Raw genomic sequence first — 21,670 nt, forward strand, 5'->3', positions numbered from 1 at the left:
ATCTCCGATGTTATTCCCGGGATCTGCTGGAGCCACTCGCCTAGCTTGGGAGTCACCGCACCTAGTGCTCCGATTACCACGGGGACCACCGTTACCTTCACCCTCCACATCCTCTCGAGCTCTTCTCTGAGCCCTTGGTATTTCTCCAGCTTCTCGTGTTCCTTCTTCCTGATATTGCTGTCATTCGGAACCGCTACATCGATCACTACGGCCGTCTTCTTCTGTTTGTCTACCACCACTATGTCCGGTTGGTTAGCCACCACCATTTTGTCCGTCTGTATCTGGAAGTCCCACAGGATCTTAGCTCGGTCATTCTCCACCACCCTTGGGGGCATCTCCCATTTTGACCTCGGTACTTCCAGGTTATACTCGGCACAGATGTTCCTGTACACTATGCCGGCCACTTGGTTATGGCGTTCCATGTATGCCTTGCCTGCTAGCATCTTGCACCCTGCTGTTATGTGCTGGATTGTCTCTGGGGCATCTTTACACAGCCTGCACCTGGGGTCTTGCCTGGTGTGATAGACCCCAGCCTCTATGGATCTTGTACTCAGAGCTTGTTCTTGTGCTGCCATGATTAGTGCCTCTGTGCTGTCTTTCAGTCCAGCTTTGTCCAGCCACTGGTAGGATTTCTGGATATCAGCCACCTCCTCTATCTGCCGGTGGTACATACCGTGCAGGGGCCTGTCCTTCCATGATGGTTCCTCGTCTCCCTCCTCTTTCTTGGGTTTCTGCTGCCTGAGGTATTCACTGAGCACTCGGTCAGTTGGGGCCATCTTCCCAATGTATTCTTGGATGTTCCTTGTCTCATCCTGGACTGTGGTGCTGACACTCACCAGTCCCCGGCCCCCTTCCTTCCGCTTAGCGTACAGCCTCAGGGTGCTGGACTTGGGGTGAAACCCTCCATGCATGGTCAGGAGCTTTCTTGTCTTTATGTCAGTGGCTTCTATCTCCTCCTTTGGCCAGCCTATTACCCCAGCAGGGTACCTGATCACGGGCAGGGCGTATGTGTTGATGGCCCGGATCTTGTTCTTACCATTCAGCTGACTCCTCAGGACTTGCCTGACCCTCTGCAGGTACTTGGTGGTTGCAGCCTTTCTAGCGGCCTCTTCATGGTTCCCATTTGCCTGCGGGATCCCCAGGTACTTGTAACTGTCCTCTATGTCTGCAATGTTGCCTTCTGGTAGTTCAATCCCCTCAGTTCTGACTACCTTCCCTCTCTTTGTTACCATCCGACTACACTTCTCCAGTCCGAACGACATTCCAATGTCATTGCTGTATAGCCTGGTAGTGTGGATCAGTGAATCGATGTCTCGTTCACTCTTGGCATACAGCTTGATGTCATCCATGTACAGGAGGTGGCTGACAACTGCTCCGTTCCGTAGTCGGTATCCGTAGCCAGTCTTGTTAATGATCTCACTGAGGGGGTTCAGGCCTATGCAGAACAGCAGTGGGGACAGAGCATCTCCTTGGTAGATCCCGCACTTGATGGTAACTTGTGCTATGGGCTTGGAGTTGGCCTCTAGTGTTGTACGCCACATCCCCATTGAGTTCCTGATGAAGGCTCTTAGGGTCCCATTGATCTTGTACAATTCTAGGCATTCCAGTATCCAGCTGTGGGGCATTGAGTCATAGGCCTTCTTGTAATCAATCCAGGCAGTGCACAGGTTGGTCAGTCTGGTCTTGCAGTCTCGGCTGATTGTTCTGTCTACCAGTAGCTGGTGTTTTGCACCTCTGGTATTCTTGCCAATTCCTTTCTGTGTCCCGCTCATGTATTGACCCATGTGCCTGTTCATCTTAGCCGATATGATGCCTGACAGGAGCTTCCATGTAGTACTGAGGCAGGTTATTGGTCGGTAGTTGGAGGGGACCGGTCCCTTCTTGGGGTCCTTGGGGATCAGGACCGTCCGGCCTTCAGTTAGCCATTCCGGGTGTCTTTCGTTAACTAGCAGCTGGTTCATTTGTGCTGCCAGACGCTCGTGGAGTGCAGTCAGCTTCTTCAGCCAGTAGGCGTGAACCATGTCGGGCCCTGGTGCTGTCCAACTCTTCATACTGGAGACCCTTTCTTGGATATCTGCCACTGTGATGGTTACTGGACCCTGTTCAGGGAGGTCGCTGTGGTCTGCCCTCAGATCCACTAGCCACTGAGCATTGCCGTTATGGGTTGCATCCTTCTCCCATATGCTCTTCCAGTATTGCTCCGTCTCCAGCCTTGGTGGTGCTGTTCTCTTATTGTTCCCTTGCCACTGAGAGTACACCTTTGCTGGTTCTGTGGAGAACAGCTGGTTTATTCTCCTGCCTTCTATCTCTCTGGTGTACCTCCTCAAGCGGCTGGCCAAGGCTGTGAGTCTTTGCTTGGCAGTTTCCAAGGCCTCAGGTATGGACAGCTTGCTGTATTTCTTAGGCACCTTATTTGTCGCACCTTTCTGCAACTCCGTTAGTTGGCTAACCTCCCTCCGTGCTACTTTGATCTTGCCCTCTAGCCTCCTTCTCCATGGAGGGTACTGCCCCTTGTGGCTGTTCAACTTGTAACCAAGCATCTCACTGATCACTGCTGCCGTATTGTAGATCAGCTTGTTAGTGTCGGTAATTGTGGTTGTAGGTATTGCCCGTAGTGCTGCATTAACATCATCTAGCAGACCTTCTGAGGGTACTTCACGTAATCTTGGTAACCGGCTACGGGGGATCCAGGTTTCAAGCTTGGCCATGATCCTATTTTTCAGGTCAGTTCCTCTGGCACTCAACGATCCTTCTCCTATCGCACTTGGGGCTATGTACCCAATCTCGGGTGGGGGTGATGATATCTCCCCCCTGACCTGGCGTCCTGACTCCTCCTTGCCGTAGCATTTGTGTTGTACCTCGTCAATCTCTAGCTGTGAGAGCAGTCCCTTCTTTCGAATGTTGGAACACTGAGCTACTAGTTGTTTCGCCGTCATTGTGGATGTTGGGTATCGAAGAATCCATAGGTCCCTCATCCTATTCATGTAGCCCCTTCCGCCGGGGTTACTTGCGTAGTAGCATTCCAACAACGCCCTGTTTTCGTCCCTTGCCCACCGATGCCTTCTTGTTCCAGTAGCCCACTTTTCGTCAGGGTGCCCTGGTTCCTCAACACCTGACGCGGACCTTGTTGATCCGGGCGACGTCCGAGCCGGCATGCCTTCATATTTATCTGTCTCGCTCATGTCTGCGGTAGGCTTGCTTAGCATAGGGGGTCTAGCCTTAGGACCCTTACTGGATACAGACGCCCCAGGCAGGAATCGAACTTGCGATCCTCTGTTCCAAAGGCGTGTAGTTTAACCACTACGCTATCCAGCTGCTTATATATATATATATATATATATATATATATATATATATAAAAATAAAAAAGAATACTTTGCAAACAGCAAGACAAGACGAAGCAGGAATGACTTTATGTTGGTCCATCCACTGAATCTAGTGTTGTTAACTTGTGACCAACCTAATATACAAGCTGGTGACAAATGAGAGGAAAACCAACATAAATGTTTTAACAGGGTGTTTTTCGCTCCACAGCTGCTTGCCATGAACTGCAACAGTGTGTGAAACTGCAGGGATGAACATCGTTCTTCCATTTAATCTTTTGGCCCAGTAAGTCATAGCAGAGGTGTTTGATTGGTTGAGGCCAACAGCATATTATTGATATAATGTTTGTACTCTGTGATCTACTGAAGGAGTCTTTAGCTTGAATTCCTTGCCTGCTCATTTATTCCACAGACGGAAAACAAGACATATTAAGAATTCTGCTGTTGCTGGTGTTGCATTGTTTATTGCTCACCACATTAATAATGTGCATGGCCCCATTTTCTTTTTTTAAGATGCCATTCCTCAGTGAATGCAGGAGGTGCTCACTTTAATGGATGTTGTAAGACTGTAATGGTCAGTTTTGTCTTTGTGTACTGGAAACCCTTCAGCAAATTAATAGGAGACATTATCCTGCAACTCAATTCCTCGGATGAACACAATGGCAAAGCATCATAGACTGTATATAAAAGATGGTATCACTGACTGGTTTGTGAAGCACCGGTTTAAAGGGGTACCAACCATTTACCATAGAAACCCAACTACAGATGAGCAAATGATTGAATGTCAAAGCAGTATAAGAGTTTACCTTTACACTCTGCATCCACTCGACTCTCTCAGCACGAGTGTTTAATTAAACTACAAGACACGGAAGGCTTGTAGTTTAATTGCAACTGCTGCAATGAGATATCTCCTTCGATTTGAGGTCAATACCAACTAAAAAAAGCATCACAGTTAATACTAATAAAATGTAGTATTTTAAAATCATTTCAAGCAGCAAACAACTGAACTGACCTGTCCTTCTCCAACACTGTGTGTGTCAATAATGGTGACCACACCGGGGTTGTGTGGGCTGCGACGGCTTGCACTGTGAGATGTGCCCTCCTCGTCTGGAGTGCTTGCCGGTATGGTGCCTGCTAGCTGGGTCACGACTTTACCGACCATCGTCAGACCTGTTTTTAAAGTCTGAGGAAGAAAGAAAAAAAAATATAATACACACCTGATGTTATATATTCCCAAGCAATATATTCTACATCTATGTGATATCTTTGGTTTGGGTTGCAGTGCGCATACGTGCTTCTGTGCATGTATACAGCATGTTCACTTGATGCCGGCTGATGGCTCGCAGTGCTGATGACTTGACTGCAGCCATAGAAGACACGTGCGTGCGCGGGAGGCTCCTCTGTGTCCGCTTAAGGCCCAGCCAGGGTGTCTGCCTCAAACACACCTCTGTGGCTCGATTGAGGGAAATGGATAGTGCTGCTTAAGTGGAGTCTATCTCACCTACTACACTGTCTTACTCTAATGGAGTCCAGTGTGTGTGACTGTGTGTTTGTGTGTGTGTAAGCACCAAAGGGGCCCCGGAGAGCCTAATCAGGCATTCAGACTAGGCGGCCCTGTCAATACAGTGTGGCGCCTTGCATATGTTGGGTCTGGGGATCACCCGCTGTCTCTCTTTGCCACTTGACCAGACACACTAACAGTGGATGCTACGTGCATGCACTGGGGTGTGTGTGAGTGTGTAAAATGCAAGAAAAGCCATCAATTATTAAGTGAGGCGTTTGGCTCCTAATTGATCAACACTAATGTGTTTTCTAATCACTGCAGTTGTGGAGTTCTTAGTAGTCCAAACAGGAGTTATTGATTTCCTAGCGCGCAGGGGGGGTTTGGAGGAAGATCATGCCTCAGGGCTCACAACACTTACACACGCAGAGCTGATGTTACTATCTAAACACGATACAGCCTAATCTTTATGTGAACGGTCTTTCTTAATTATACACCCAGGAATGACAGGCAACAGGACTTTTGTGCTACATAAATTCCCTGTAAGACAGAAAATTCAGAACAGCCCAGTCGGTCAGCGCCACTGCCTTCTCTCTCTTTTTTATAAACAAAAGCCATTATACTTTAATGCTGCCCCCGCCCTCCTCCTTTTCTGTTCCCATGTCTCTGGATGTCAGCACTAAGAGCCAGCGTGTCGCGCCACAAGCCAAAGGGAGATACCTTGTCATCCATATTGAGATATATGGTCCTAAACGAGGAGAGGGCGGGCAAGCAGACTGCCTGTCTGCATATCAATACCCCCTGCAATTGTCAACCCATCACCATGCTGCTAATCTGTTAGAAAGACAGTTGTCTTTTTGATGTATAGCCTTGTTACCCCACTAATGAGTCATCTTCGCACTAGCTGTGAGATCCACGTGCTCTTTGGAATCAATTAGCCCTTCTTCTGTGACCAAGTGGAGAAACAGACTAGAACCATATGAGGAGCTAGTTCGTCTGCACGTGTTAGCAAGTTGCTTTATTGGCCCAGGATTTTATTTCACCTGGTATCAAAGAGAGCGCTGCTGGCTGTTAGTGAGCCATCTTAGAGCCACTTCCCCATGATGCTGACTGAAACAAGACCAATGAAGAGAAACAGATTATAGTGGGAAGCGGGAGATCAGCAGGTTGATGAAGTGTCTCATAAGCTTAGCCACAGTCGGCCAGGCGGCACAGGTGGATCCAATGTCAGCACATTTACAGATGGTGCCGGCAGAGCTGGAAATACCATCTCCTGTGCCGTTTTATCTGAGTGTCAAGCTTACCGTAGGACGTTCAGACTGATTACAGCCATATTGTGAGAACGTGAGTATAGTTTTGAATGTAGTTTTACATGTTCATAAGAACTCACATCTATCTAATAATTAATCCAGAGCAACGTCTCAGTTGATTCGCTATCTAGAAATTTTAGCTCATGAATGCCAATCTGAGCGTGTATGGACTTTGAGAGGAGATAATGTAATGTTTTTTATCTGAAATACACTTTAAAAAAATAATAGCCAGACATGTTCTCCTGTGCATTTCTTTTATGTTCACACCTATATATAAATAAAGCTGTGACACATTCGGCGTACTTCTCCTGAACACAGTGCTTTAGAGAATGCCATTTAGGATGTTATTTATTAGGATTTTTTATTTATTTACTTTTGAGGAAGAAGAAGAAAACCTAAGAATCTCGATGAGAGAGAACGATAACACATGTAGAGAAAAACAGTTAAATGTGTGTTTGTACATCACTTACTTTGGCAGCGTTGATCACTGTGGCGGTATAAGACTGTGCATTGTCACCACAGGCTCCTCCACGAGACTGGTGACATCTTATCAACTGGAAAAAAGGTAGATTTACTAATAAACACAAGACGTATAACGGACGTCCGAGGGAGATGAACGAAGAGGTAAATTTGGGAGAATTAACCCAGATGCAGGCATTTAAAAGGTTTCCCTCTTCACTCTTTAGAGGAAATTGGTTTTGTCGTCAAAGACAGGCTGCACGACCAAACAGCCTGCTCTGATTAATTTCATATACAATATCACTGGAATAGCTCCGTCCCAGTATTACTCTTGAAAAACTAGATTTGGTCATTTCTGAAAATCCGTAGGCACAAACAGCAGCCCCATCTGTCAATTACTTGAGTGGGCCAGCACCAAAACACTACTTCACATTAAAAGTATTACAGGATGCACAATAGAACATTCTGGTTTTTGTAAATACTTAACAATCCCATTAAACAGAAAACTCCAGTACATCTGCTGATTTTCAAAATGTTATCATCTCTAGTGGACTCTTCTTGGAATGAGTTGTTTATCCAGACAGATTAAAGAGGCAGAAAATAGATAAAATGCATTTTTTTGGATTGTAAATATGTCGCTTCTCTGATAAGGCACTTCTGCACTGGATGAATATGTGTGTATGTGCAGACTACCTTGTTCTCAGCATAGGCTAGCCAACGGCTTCCCAGAGCTATTGGATTGAGGCTGGGGCCGGGGCAGGGATAGCAGCCTGGAAAGACACAATGACGGCCATAAGACAGTGAGGACAGAGACATACAGAAACAGATATGAAATAAACTAAAAAAAAACAACAAAGAAAAACAGGATTGCAGACAAACCAACTCATGCTCTTTTACTGCTTTTTTCAGGTCAATTTACCTTTTTAACTAATAAATTTCTAATAATGGAGACAGCTGGTGCTTCAGTTCAGTCCCTGCCACTCAAAGACTTACGATTCATCTCACTGTCAATAAGAGCAGGCTTACAGTCAAACAGAATATTTAGAGTGGTGTGGATTATGTTGATTGAAGAATTGAGTCCAATTTTACAACTTGTAAGAAGATTTTGCACAAATTAATCAATACAAGTGTGGTCAAGTGACATTATTAAGACAGTCTATACCTTTTTGAGACAATCTCTTATTTAAGCTACTTTGGTAAGTAACCTCATGACTGAAGGTCTGCCATAAAACAGGAACTCCTCCCTGGAGAGTGTCTGAAACCATCTTAAACCGCGTGTTTGTGGGGAGTTTCTTGTTTTGGAAAATAAACGGGAGTCTGATGAGGCTGACGTGTCTATGTGTGTGTGTGTGTGTGTGTGTGTGTGTGTGTGTGTGTGTGTGTGTGTGTGTGTGTGTGTGTGTGTGTGTGTGTGTGTGTACACCCAGGATGACCTAATGGAGACTGGTACCCAATAAAATTGAAGATGGCTCCTCTGGTGATTGACCAACACAATAACCCTTATGGGGATATATACAAACGCACAAACAGGATGACACACGTGTGTTGTCATCACAGATTAAAATAGTAACCAGTGCTGAATGACGAATAAAACTCTTCACAAACGCTAAAATCGCATATTTTTCTCTTTTTATCGATGTAGAAGTAAACACTGGCACAAGTGGAACGTGTTTTAACCAATACCATATCTGACAGGAGTTTGCTCTTCAAGACAGAATCAACCAAAACCAGGCCTGCATGTGCCCGTAAACAGAATGAAGAAATTATTGATTTCATCATAAATATCTTTAAATGTAAGCAGACACAGACAGTGACAGTCTCTCCTTCCCAGTATGGCAAACACACAAAGCAGCAAAATGCTGATCCAGTGATGATCTTTTAAAAAGGTAGGTGTTTGTCTCACACGTGCACAAACATGCAAACACACTTAGCTGATGTAAGTGCACAGAGGTGTGGGGCAAATGGCTTGCTGACAATAATTTATTGCTCAGGGAGCAGATGAGGTGGAGGCTTTAGTGTACTGTGTTGGGGAAGGAGCCGATAGGAGGGTCGGTGGGAGTTTTAGGTGAGTCACAAGGGTTGCTGGTGATGCCAGAGAAGGTTTTTTTGCCCCTCCAAGGCCAAGCAAGACAGAAAGTGTCTGACATCCTGGGTGGAGAGCATGTGACTAAACCAGAAGAGGGAAAAGACTTGATGGATGGATCGGCTGATCTTTCTTCTCCGATACTCCCAGTTTTTAGAAGGTTCTTTTTCCTTCCTGAACATACAGGCCAGGTTTTCACCCAAGCCAGCAAAATCCTTTCTGTGAGACACAAGATGCTCAGTCTAAACTATTTGTTGCATAAAAAAACAACAACATTTGAAAAATCCCACAAAGATTTAACATTACAATATAAAAAATGTTTTTGAACAGGTGTTGTTTAAATAAAATTGAAACTCCTCTTTTCACAAGAAAGTGAAAAATCACTTTCTTGCAATCCAAAAGTGCACGAGCACACCTGGTCAGTGTGCGTGAGGTCAATAATGCACATGCCTGGAATTTTTATGCAGGTTTTAAGGTCAAATATTTGAATGGCTGTTGCATCGTTTTGGCTTTACACTAAATGTTTGACTGCTGGCTGCTTCATCCCACTATTATGATTCAAATTAATAAAGGACTCATCTGAAATCTAATTAGCTGAAAAGCTTCTACAAACATCCATCTCTAAATCTAAGTATTATCTCTAACGTGCCCACATAAAGTAAACATTTTGTACAAGCAATTTCAAAAGAGCTCAACCCAAGTAAAAAAAAATCCCAGATTCGGGGAAATAAATTATAAAAACAAAAAACAAAACAAAAAAAAACACATGATGAAGAAGAAAAAGCTGAATGTGACAGAGATAGAAACACAAACTAATGAACACTGAATACAAACTGTCGATAGAGGAAATTCAGAAGCTCTACTCTCAAAATGTAAAGCGACTTCACCTGCTACAAGCAAAAAAATGTGAATTTCCTGAAAGTGGCAAAAAAGAACAGGAATAATTTTAACAGAAGAACACATGAAGAAAACCAGTACTCGCCAATTTTGCTGTGGCATGCAAACACAGGTTGTAAAAGACAACCTTTGTGTTTGAAAAGACGTCTGCGACAAAGCTGCATAGCAGCACCAAACACTTCCATGAGCAGTGTGTGGACAGCATCACGTTTGAGGCTGGGCCTGAATGCCTCGGAAACATTTACGAAACAATGAACTCAAAAGTATTATTAAGACATACATGTGAAGGTCAGGGCAGCAGCACATGACCAAGTGTGTTTTACTTAAAATTTCCAGGACTGATAAACAGTAAGTCAATTAAAGACTAACGTTGAGGGACACAGTTCGAAAACTTGCTTCCAGTCACATTTTATCAGAAAGGGAAAACTTTTGGTTTCAAACGCATATGAAAAGTAGTCGTCGTCTTGTTTATGAATCCTCAAACGTTTCCACACACACTTTTTGTAAAAACACATTAAGGACTACGATTGTGAGTCGTCCCATTCAAAAGCCAAACAGGACTGAGCAGAGGGGAAAGAAAGTTTCTGGGGCTGAGCAAGCACCAGCTAGGAGCACACATACCACTCGATGCAAAGCAAGAACATAAACAAGGGACAAACACTAAGTGCTCATGAAAACATGACATGCCCACCATCACATCCCTGGAGAAGAAGAGCACATGCAGAGGTAGAATTGCTCATCCAAAGCAGATCTCCCCACATCACAGGACCCTTTGTTTACTGCTTTTATGGCCAAAACAGACCAAACGATGTTATGAAGAGGAGGCCCCTGCATTCAGAAACGATTAATAACTATTGAATATGTTTGGTTTCCTGCTGCCCAGACGCTGATAGGGAAGGCAGGCAGACAAAGAGGAGACACATTAAAGCCAGCCAGTAAGGTCAGTTTACTCCAGTCAATGACTTAAGTAGACAGCAATGGCCTCGTAATACAGTCTGGCATTTCTTTCACAGACTCCCTGAGCAGAGACGGCAGGTACAGCCGGGAGGATGCGAGGGCTGTGTCGTAAACAGTTTTCCTGTGCTGAGCTTCAAATGAAGGGTCTCACCATCTTGTCTTGATAAAAGCAGTTTAGTCACAATGCGATGCTTAAGAGGATTCCACTCCAGCAGGTCTTGGTGGCTTGTATTATAATCAATGATGTGCCTTGTATTTGTTTGGGTTGTGTGATGCGGGCATGACAGACTCGCTGATCATGTTTGGAAAGATTAAGTTTGAAGAAAGAATTTTACGTGACTGGCACTGTTTGTTTGTGCTACTACACAAAGTACAGGGCTGGGGTTTGGCCCCGTGTTTGATAAATACATATTTCTACAATAAAATAATGACAGGCCACATGTGACAACAATCATTCTTGTTTTTGATGTGAAAAGCAATTGATTTCTGTAACCTATTAAAACCTCCCTCTCTTTTTTTGCCAGATTATGTAGCAGGCTGAGAGAATTGAAAGAAGACGTATTCTATGCATTTTAATGTTTGTCATTTCTTGTCGTTCTCAGAGAGTAGCTTTGCATGATTCACAGTCGAAAAAAGCAACACTTATTTGCCTCATGTTGGGTTAGTGCAGCCGCTCGGCTCACCTCAATCCCAGGTGAGCTCTGTTCTCACAGCTAGAGCCGAGTTGATACACAGCAGTAGAAACCAGAGCACCCAGAGAACGGAACAACCACTCTTTTCCAACTTTATTATTTAAAACTTTTGCCATGTTCGATATGAACAATTACCCCTGGAGCAGTAAATAAGCATTATAGGACTCATGTGTTTAATATTCTTACTTGTAACAAAGAACTTCTTGGTGAATGTGCAGCTGTCAAATGCTGCAATCTTCTCTTGCAGGCTCACAACAAGGATACTGTGAGAAGGAAAAAACATTCATGTGACTACATGACAAAAGTCTTTTTAAATGCATTTACTTATTCTGTTTAGCCAAACTCACTGTTTGTTGCAGTGGAGGTCATAGATAGGCGTCTTGAACTGAATTGATTTAACCATTTCCCCCGTCCTTAGCGAATACAGGTCAGCGCAGCAGTAGGGGGGGCTCGTCCTGGAGAAAAGAAAAAAAAAGGGCAACATTTTTAAACACCATTAATTTTAAAGTGTTTGAAAACTTTATGAACTGATAATCTAGTAACCACTGATAAAACACTGGGACTTCAGACTTTCACCCAAACGCTTCACTTTTTCCATTTGTAACTAAACTTTAAATTGTGGAAAGTAAAGCACACTAATAACATGCTTAAAAAAAGCAAAACACACCTGATATTCTTTGTACAATGAAAGTTACTGCTTTGTCAAAAACTGTAGGTTTCTTTTCTTTCACCTTTCAGTCCCATTCATCCCTTCATCGCGGTTGCCTAGGTGACCCTCTAGCAAGGTCATATGTCAATCAACAATCTTCTCTCTCACTGGTAGTCTCATCATCCGCTCATCAATCATGGGTCTCACCCACTTCTCATGGCCCATAGTTATTTTGCCTGAAGTCACTTCCAGCGTGTGTGCAGTTTAACAGGTTTCCAACAGACACGAGTTTTCAGGTAATTAACAGAATTACATCTGCAGGAATGAAAAGTCCTGTTTTCTACTTTAACTTTGTGATTTTGGTGGTCAGTTTTTCATTTAAGGCTTTATCACTGAACTTGTCGAAACAGATCTACTTTTTGGGAGACCAGCATCGTATGCATGATTCAAAGTAACCAATATAGGTGGCTTATATAATCCAAAGCTGCAGGATTACTACACAGAAGGCTTAGCATGAGCAGCATGTTAGCAGAGCTCCTCAGAAGGCATTCGGGCACTGTTGTCAGCTTTAGGTCACGCGTGTTTTGGGAGTGCTCACAGACCAATCACACAATCGTTGTGATTACGTGCATTAATGTATGAAAACAAACTTGAAGCACAAAAATGTATTTGATTTCCCGACGTCCCACTGCCCTGCACCTTCTGGGAATCCAGAGTAAAGGGGAGTAACATGAAGGGCAAAAGGGGAAATGCTTTGTCATGAAACACATTTACTAGAAGCCCTTCTATCAACACAGCAAAGAAGAGGGGTGTGTAAGGGAGCTTATCCAACAGCAGGCAACGGCTGCTAGAACAGGAAAATTTAGACATAAATCTTAATCAAGAGACTCCCCTCCACTACCCCCCGTCCTTGTGCCCCTTCTCTGTCTCTGCGAGGAACGCCTCTACTGCTCTTCCATTCTCTGTCAACCTTGGCAGGGCCTGTGGTGCCGTGTTGGCTGAGGATTCAGGGGTGAACTGTAGTGTTAGTTTTGTTTTTTGAGCCATAGGACGAAGTGCTTTCAACAGTCCATTTAGTCTGCTTGTGCATACTAAGTGTAGATACATACCTCATCAGTCTCAGCATGGATACTTTTTGGACAAATGGAAGGCAGTGATTCTAAAATATAACAATGACTTTCATGGCAGATTAAAGGGAAACGGTGTGATATAAAACTTCAAATTCTGTTGAATGGAGTAAAAAAACCAAAACAATTAAAAACATGTTACAGAGAAGCACAAAAACAGCTGCACACTAGCACTGATTATATCAACATTGTGAAAGTTAGGTGAAGAAGGAGAGTCGACATGATCGATAACATCCCTTTACTGATGAGTAGAGCCAGTGGAAGACACCATTAGGAAGTGGCTTCAACAGCAGACAGCTACTACCAAGTTACAGCAACTCCCACCGAGGGAAATCTGGACATTATTCAAATGAAGACATCATTATGGAAAGACCTTCATCCATTACAAGAGACAGATGACCTCAGCCACGTTGAATATTCCAGCAGCACACCCTGTTCTGACCGACTCCTGCGTCAAGGTCCGTCTGCCGTGCCAGTCTTCACTATTGCTTTTCTTCTTTGTCTGTCACTCTGATTCAAAACTATCGCACAAAATAAACCCACTGTGTAATATACCAAAGGCAAACCATGGAAAACATACATGACATTATCAGGAGACCCCAAAAAAGCCATTTACAGATAAGGAACAGGATCGAGTGTGATACCTCTAAAGTGCCTGTTTATGAGAATCAGTGGGTCACAGCCAGCGAGGGCTTTCAATTTGTTATAACCCTTTACTCATATGAGAGCGTTGATGCATCACAACAACACAATTTACAGCCAATAATCATGCAACATGTTCGCAATGACTAGCAATGCTAACATCCTAATGTTCACTACAACCACCACATCAGTTTAGATGTTAGCATCCTAACACCAACCTATCAGCACCAAGTTCAACTGCAGGTGAGCCTAACATCCTTTTTGTTGGATGAAAAGTAAGGAAACAATGTTCACAAGACTAGAATAGATGTAGAAAATATAATGTTAATAGTTCAGAGCCTTGCTGTGATCTTTCACTGGTGCCCAGAAACTGCAGTGATGTTGGTGTGTTGCAATAAAAAGATTCAATAATCAAATGTGTCTCTGTAAGCACAGGCCCTTGGAATATGCCCACCCTTTATTTGATTGACCAACGTACCTTGTTACCGAACGGCAGAGCAGACGCATCAAGGCAAAATCTGAGCAAACAGTCTATTATGTGTGAACTGATCCAGCATTTTTTTGTTAGATTCTTCTGCAGCAACACCTTCATCACTCTAGTCTTAGTTAAGTAAACAAGGCTGACGCATTTTTGGCACAATGCTTTTGGCACTCTGAATCCATCCATACCACGTTTTCCAATGCAGGAAGTGCTTAATGGACCTGGTGATAGAGCACCCAACTTGTCTTTACCCCAAACAGCCTTCTCTTCAGCCCTCCTCTTCTCTCATTTCTTCCACCCTGGATTCCATGGTTCTTATGTACACTCTCGCTGTATTTGTGCAGTGTTTCACATGTCTCATGACTACTGGGCCATCATTTCAACTTGAAAAATCCTGCAGACTGATATTTGTTGAAGATGTGTTAAAGATGGAAGAATCTCAACAACTTGTTCATTATGACAAGCTGGAGTGCTGCAGAGATTAAAAATGTAGATGATGTTTTCACAAACTTGTCTAGCCTTTAGCTTCTTTTTATGTTATACAGTGCACCCAGAAAGTATCCACGGTGCTTCACTTAATCCTTTACAACTAGTAATAGCTGTAAAAGTAGCAGAAGCAGTAAGAAGCAGATAGTAGCAGTAACAGAATTTCCCAAATATGGAATAAGTAAAGTTTTCCTATTTCATAAGTGGTGTTTTAGGAACACAATCCTGTGGAACACTCTGTCAACATCTGTTTAAAAATCAGCTTGGACAGCACAGACACAAACACGACTTCACCACTCACTGCTAACACACACATGCACGCACACTCTCGCAAATGCACATGTGTTAGGTAAGATCAGAGGCACTAAAATCTGACATGCACGTTTTTTTTTCCTTAACACAAACAAAGGGAGGAACACACACCCAGAGATGCAAAATGAAATAACTGCTGCAACAATACCCAGCAACTATCTTGATGACTGATACAAGAGTGAAACTCTAAGGGAACATTATGTGTTACACATCCACACACGCTTACGCACAAACATTTATACACACAGGTACATACTAACGTTCTTTTGTATATTTCCGAAGCTAAACAGCAAAGGCGCCAAGTGAGAAGTTGGGTCACAACCTAAGCCTAGATTTTAAACACTGTCTCAAGACTAAGTGTGGACTGTGTTTTTCTGCCTGGATGCTAACCCAGCTAATCCAAGTGTGTTCGTCCCTCCAGTGGCTCCTGCCCCTTTAGGAAGACAGAAGATGTGCCGTGGAAAAAGTTTCTAAGAATCCCCGTTTCATTTTTCCATCCTGACAGTTAATGTCTCCGTCAACATTTCAATGGTGCTCGCCCTGCAAGTACAGCGACCAATACCAATCAAGAATACTGGCATTAAGATTAATCCGAAAATTTCGCTCAACGATAATTTACTTTCAGGCGGCTGCATCATTGATTTCAGCATTATCAGAGTCCGATCAATCCAATTCAAAGCTCTATCCCGAAAAATGGGCCCCTGGAATTGATTCAAAGGGACAATGATAACCCACTGTTATAGAATCAAAATGGCACAGGGTTCAATTGTTTTGCTTTTGCAGTATTTTAACAAATGACCTAGTTCTAATGGAGGCAATGTGGGGTCAGATGTAATAAGATTTCCTGATGCCGGGGACACTGGGGCGTAGGTTGAAAGCAAGGCTAAATCACAATTATCATTATGGATCATGGCGGGATGTCAGTCCTTGCACATGTTAAGGTGACGCCGAGCACCATTGCCCAGCTCAGTAACAGGCCTATTATGATGGCCCTATTAGATCAATGTGTCAATTACTATTACTCAAACTGGCCCTTGGGTCTGAAAGGATATAAAATGAGGGAGATGGAGGAAAAGGGGCTTGGCTCATTTACTTCCTGTGACAGGACAAGAAGCTACTCCAAAAATGAAGGAGAAAATGTAAAGGGCTTGTCAGATACAGAACTTGAAAACGGCAAAATGACAACAGAACATGGTTAGAGAGAGAGAAACTACATTTCTGTTAAATTCGTCTGTTGTGGGATACGATGGCATAAAGAGGACCTTGTATCTTGGAGGACTTGAGTGTCAAACTTTAGTATTTTTATGTTCCAACCAGAATGCCAGCCTCAGACACGCTGTGTCCTTCTTGTGAAACCGAGTGAAAAGTTAGGGGATGAACACAGTCGAACAGTATTTGTTCTCTGGGGAGCATTGGGAACATCTACATTTAATGTCACAGCAAAGTCGCTGAGGTATTTTAAACCAAAAATGTCAACATGATCGCCAAGGCTTTTAGTCTGGGGAAGAATGGCACAGCAACCAATTTACCAATGTTTCTATGATTGTATATTTAAAATAGCATTTTAGTCCTTAAGAAATGTAACTTCTTTGAAAAAAATAGTGTCACCATTGAAACTACAGTACGAGCACCTGTAGGCTAGGAAGATCAACCACATAGAAATTGTAAGACTTGAGTTGCGGTCAGTTTGGGACGGTCCAGAATTTTCTGAATTTAAATTGCTGTGGGCATAAAACAAGTACAGGGCAGACTTGCTGAATGCATAACTATTTCAGATGGTCTTACAGTAAATGCTGGCTGCTTGGGTCATTTTTGTCTTCTACTACTCTGCACAGTGCCACATTTATAAGCATGCATTTTAATTTTAGATACACAACGGTTTACAACGGTCATTAGGGGCTATTATGGATGGCACGTGTCTTATTATTGTGTCATTACTTCCTCCTGGATTAAACATACTGACATCTGTCACTTTTCCTTTGAGGCAATCTGCACACGTCTTTCCATGAATGTGAACTTAAACCGGGAGATCCAAACCACAAGATTTCATGTGACTGTAGAAAGCATAAGATGGAAGCCATAGAAGGAATTAAAAAGAAGGCAAATAAATTAATTTACAAGGAAGGGACTTCACCACATTTCCTACTGCTGCAAAGTTTTACAAGATCCCCAAATATAGACGACAATTACATAGTGTGGAAATGCTACACAAATACAAGCTCGGTTTGGGAAGCTGAGTCTGCTTCTGCTGAAAGATAGAACTCTGATGCTCCAACTGCAGACTGTAAAACTTCTGAGGAATGGGAATCGTAATCTCACTTTTCAATATTAAAACCAGAAATTTAGGATCAGCCTTGCCAACAGACAGCAGTTTATGCCAACACTGAACAAGTACTCAGAGCTCTCCTCAGACATTTATTCTAGGCAAGATAGAAAAGTGTTCTTGACAATAAACTCTCTTAGAAGCTACAGTTTCCACTGCTGTTGTTGTAAAGGAAAAGAATTACAGGTAAATTTGGATGAATTTTAATTTAGTTATCTTTTAAAAAATGTCCAGCTGTTTGCTTCCATTAAGAAAATTACTGTTTGCATTACAAGCTTTCATGAACGATGCATTTAAATATGCCAAAGATGTATTGGAGTTGGAGACCAACCAGTCCCGCCACCAGTCGACCTGCACAATTGTGTTGTCATCCAAAGTGGTCAAGCAGAGGGTGTTGTACACTCAGCCTTTGGGTGACTGCTTGTAATCAATTATCAAATGCAAAAAGATTTTATGTAATCACTGGGCAATCACTGATTTTTCCTAGTCTCACATATGTCATGTTTTTAAGCTAGCACGACTAAGACATGTTATTTGATGTACAGATATTTAAATGAGATATTATCAAATGTGCAAAAAATTATTTTAAATTACAAGAAATTTGTATTTTCCACTATTCAGAGAGTAGTGGTGGTGTAGGAACAGCCTCGAATGTTCTAGTTCACAAAAAATTTGGAAAACAATATAAAAAATTTTTGGCCTATTGTATCTCAACCAAAATCTTGGACTAGCATAAGACTTGCACTAGCCTCCACCTGCATACGCACCCCATTTACAGTTGTAGTCAGAAGTTTATGACTTTAAATATGACTTTTAAAAAAAAGAAGAAATGGGTGCACAATTTGAATTTATTTAGGATTTTCTCTCATTTACACATGGTCAAGTACACATACCGGCTCGAACATATACATACACTTAAAACTTTTAATTATTCATGCTGAAGGTTCCACAGTGTCTTTTAATTTGACAAGGCCAAAGCTTATTCTCGTTAGTGATCAAGATCATGGATGATTACAACTTGCAGTTTCCGTTTTTGTAGTTTTTCTCTTTCCAGTCCAAAGTGAGTTTTACTTGACCAAGTCGAAAATCAACACCTTAAAGCTCAACTGAAAATTGCAGCTGCCCATATGACCAAGCCAAATGCCTTCTGGAAAGGACATTTTATTTACAGAGAAGACAAAGATTGACCCATCTGGCCACAATGACAAGAGGTATGTTTGAAGGTGAAGGTGAAGCTTCAAACAGAAGAACATAGTACCAACTGTCCAGCATGGTGGTGGTAGCATTATGCTGTTTTGCCAGTGGTACTGGTACATTGCAAGAGGACTGCCTCCAAATTCCTTAATTTCACTTCAAATCAACAGCTTGATGGCTTAAACCATACAACTGGGTGGTCCAACGTGAGAATGATTCCAAAAACACATCAAAACTGGTCTTTACAGGGGTAAAGCAGACTAACACTAAGCTTCTAGAATGGCGTTCCCAAACCAGTTCCCAACCAGTCCAATGAACTCTACCAATTCTGGCAAAAAGAGTGGTCAAATAACCCGCTAGAATTACACCAGAAAATTGTCAATGGCTACCAAAAGCATACTTGATAAGGGACACTTAACAAAATGTTATTGGGTGTATATGTATATATATTTGAGCCTGTATGTATACTTATGACCCTGTATGGAGCTAAAGAAATTAACAATACATACAATAATTCTAACAGTTCAAAGAAATCATTAAAACTCTCAAATTACCATGACATTTGTCCCCATGATGAGTTTATGTAAAATTCTATATTTATGAAATCAAAGGGAAAGAAAAGAAAAACTGCAGTGCAACATTTTTTTCTCTACTCCTCCTTATTTGTTTTCTCTTATGACTCTTATTGGCTCTCTGCTGAAACCCAGAGCTCCCCTTCTCCACACACAAATACTAGCCACATCAGAGCCTACTGGGGGCCTGGGGGAGCCACAGTGATTCCGGCAGGCTGGAGGCATTAGCAGGAAAGTAATTAGGGTAAAAAGTTCAACCACAGCTCCATGTCTGCCAGAAATACATTTCCTCCACTATTTAATACTTCACATAATAATAAGAATAATTGCCAGCATTTTGAAAACAAACTACCCTGTGTTTGTCCATGTGTATTCATGTACAGGCTTTTACTCATTGTTAGTGTTTATGTGTTAAAGCATACTGCATTAGAGTGAAAAGTGCAGCTAAATTGATAACAAACCCATTAAATCTGACTATACTAGCTACAAAACATTTTTAAAAAAACTCCTACAAGTTTGTGACTCAAAGATGTGTAACATTAAAAGCACAACAATGGGGGAAAAATCAACATGGGATTTATGTATATGCACCCAATAAATTCAGCTTATTCTTTCTTTGACAGCAGTGAAGTGGGTATTAATATTCATTACCCAAACCATGGCTTGCATTAGATCCCATTTTAACCTCATGTGCCAATTTTCTGTCTATGTTAAGTGGAAGCACTTGACACAAGAAACATCTGGTCATACAGCAGTTCTTTCTTCTGCTTTGACATCTTAAAGCTATATAAGAAATGTGACGTATCAACTTAGGCCGGTGTTCAACTTTTATATTTTTCAGAGCAAAACTTTTCATGACTATTTCATCAGCTCTAAAGACAAAATTACTTGCTAGCATTTAGTAAAATATATTTAGTGCAATAACTCAAAAAGTAATAATTAACTTTTTAATCTTTGTTGTTCTGCAATCAATAGACCAATAGAAAAGCCTGTGTGCCCTATTAGTCATAAAGGCACAGGACTCCTGTTAAGGGAGTGACAATGAGCTGCTGGAGGCATATAAATGCATCACAATTGGGATGTAATAGTGGCTGGTGCAATGCCCACTTACCAAAAGTAGTACAGGAAAGGGAATCATAGCCAAATCATTGGATTCATAAATATCTGTACAAAATTTCACAGTAATCTAGAAGGTGGCTGCAGGGAAGGACATGCTGGAGAGAAAAAATAAAGTGTGCGTATGTATGTACATATATGTACTTGTGTGTGTAGATATATATGTATGTATATGTATGTGTGTCTGTTACTTGTAGTTATTACTGCCTGTTACCTGTGGTAATGCAATTTATAATTTATATATTCTGTATTCAGTTATGAAGGCTCTAATTGTTGGTTGCGAGCTGCCGCTTAGATGCTTGTATCTGCCCGGGGCTGTTGATGGGTCTGTATGCAATGATGGGCGTAGCTGCGGGAAGTTTATTGTTTTTTTTTGTTGATGAGTGAGTATAGGGGTGGGATTTAATAAGTTTTCTTCGTCCCACTCCTTTTTCAGGCAAGTTTTGTTTTTTGTTTTGTGTATTTTATGTTCAATATAGGTATTTGTTGTGCCTGAAAATGAATAAATAAATGAAATGAAATGAAAGATTATGCCACTCAGTCGTTATTAGTATATTTAAGCCTGGGCAGAAGTGGTGGATGGAGATTGCCATCTCTACAGCCCCATGTTTATCATGGATGCAATTTTTGTTATCTTCTAATCGGATTATGTAATCAGAAAGTATGTCTCCTCCAACATCTCAGGGAAGCTTCAAAGTAAAGTCATTTTTGGACCTCTTTTAAATATCGGTAGAGATGAGACTTCCCCAACTTCATAACTTCATTACTTACAGCCATAAAAAGGCATCTGATTATTTTTGCCCAGTTAAGCCTTAATCTAAGACTGATAGCGAGCCCTCCAACAGTGGGTGTTACTTAACAGTTAACATCTGGAGAAAATTACAATAGTATTGCAATATACTTCAATCTAGAGGAAAGGAAAAGTTTAAACTTTAGTAAAATAAAATATTAATTGCTTTGACCACAGGGGCCTGGCTTAAAGAATGAAGCTGTGGTAAAAGTTTGAAAAGTCATTACTAATCATTCAGCCTGTCGGCTGTGTTTATATGCACCACTTCCAGTACTACTGAGTATAATCTGACTTCCTATTTGAAGGAGGAAAACTGGCGAGGCAGAACACATTTTCGACAGACATAAAGCAGACATGGAAGTCAAAATAAACGTTCCACAGTGAAGCCTGAGCCCCTGAGCTCTGCCTATGCACTGCACAAGTACGTATGTGTGTCCACATGTGGGGCAACGAAAAAGGGGAAGTGAAAGAACAGATTACAGCTACTCTCATTTCCACGCAGGAGCATGACAAAAGTGTCAGGGAACAATGTGATCAAAATGGTTTTCTCAGTGGAGAACATGACATTCCTTTCCACAAATTGAAGGCCAATTTTGCCAGCCAGGGCACAAGGAGGACTGTGGATTGTCCTCTGGGCTGACACGGTGTCTAAATACTCCGATCATCTTGAACATAATTGATACAGCTTTACCGCAATTTTGATGCAGGACAAATTAAATACGTTCACGGCAGCATCCACCCTCCAGCTAAGATTGG

At 42.1% G+C, this 21,670-nt stretch overlaps 1 protein-coding gene across 3 annotated transcripts in view; it reads right to left on the bottom strand.

Annotated features, from left to right (window-relative positions):
* The window catches only part of bcas3 (BCAS3 microtubule associated cell migration factor), a 323,439-nt gene that overhangs the window by 280,276 nt on the left and 21,493 nt on the right, over positions 1–21,670 (bottom strand). For all 3 annotated transcript variants that reach the window (XM_085479043.1, XM_085479042.1, XM_085479044.1), the window contains exons 8-12: positions 11,570–11,677; positions 11,409–11,485; positions 7,287–7,363; positions 6,605–6,688; positions 4,336–4,506 (exon numbers count right to left, since the gene is read on the bottom strand). In XM_085479043.1, coding sequence (XP_085335169.1) covers positions 4,336–4,506; positions 6,605–6,688; positions 7,287–7,363; positions 11,409–11,485; positions 11,570–11,677 — 517 coding nt within the window. The remainder of the gene's footprint in view (positions 1–4,335; positions 4,507–6,604; positions 6,689–7,286; positions 7,364–11,408; positions 11,486–11,569; positions 11,678–21,670) is intronic.

Source organism: Copadichromis virginalis, linkage group LG14 (genome assembly GCF_057382275.1).
Source record: "Copadichromis virginalis isolate Kocher_CV1m ecotype Utaka linkage group LG14, C_Virginalis_male_GT1.1, whole genome shotgun sequence".
Lineage (NCBI taxonomy): Eukaryota > Metazoa > Chordata > Actinopteri > Cichliformes > Cichlidae > Copadichromis > Copadichromis virginalis.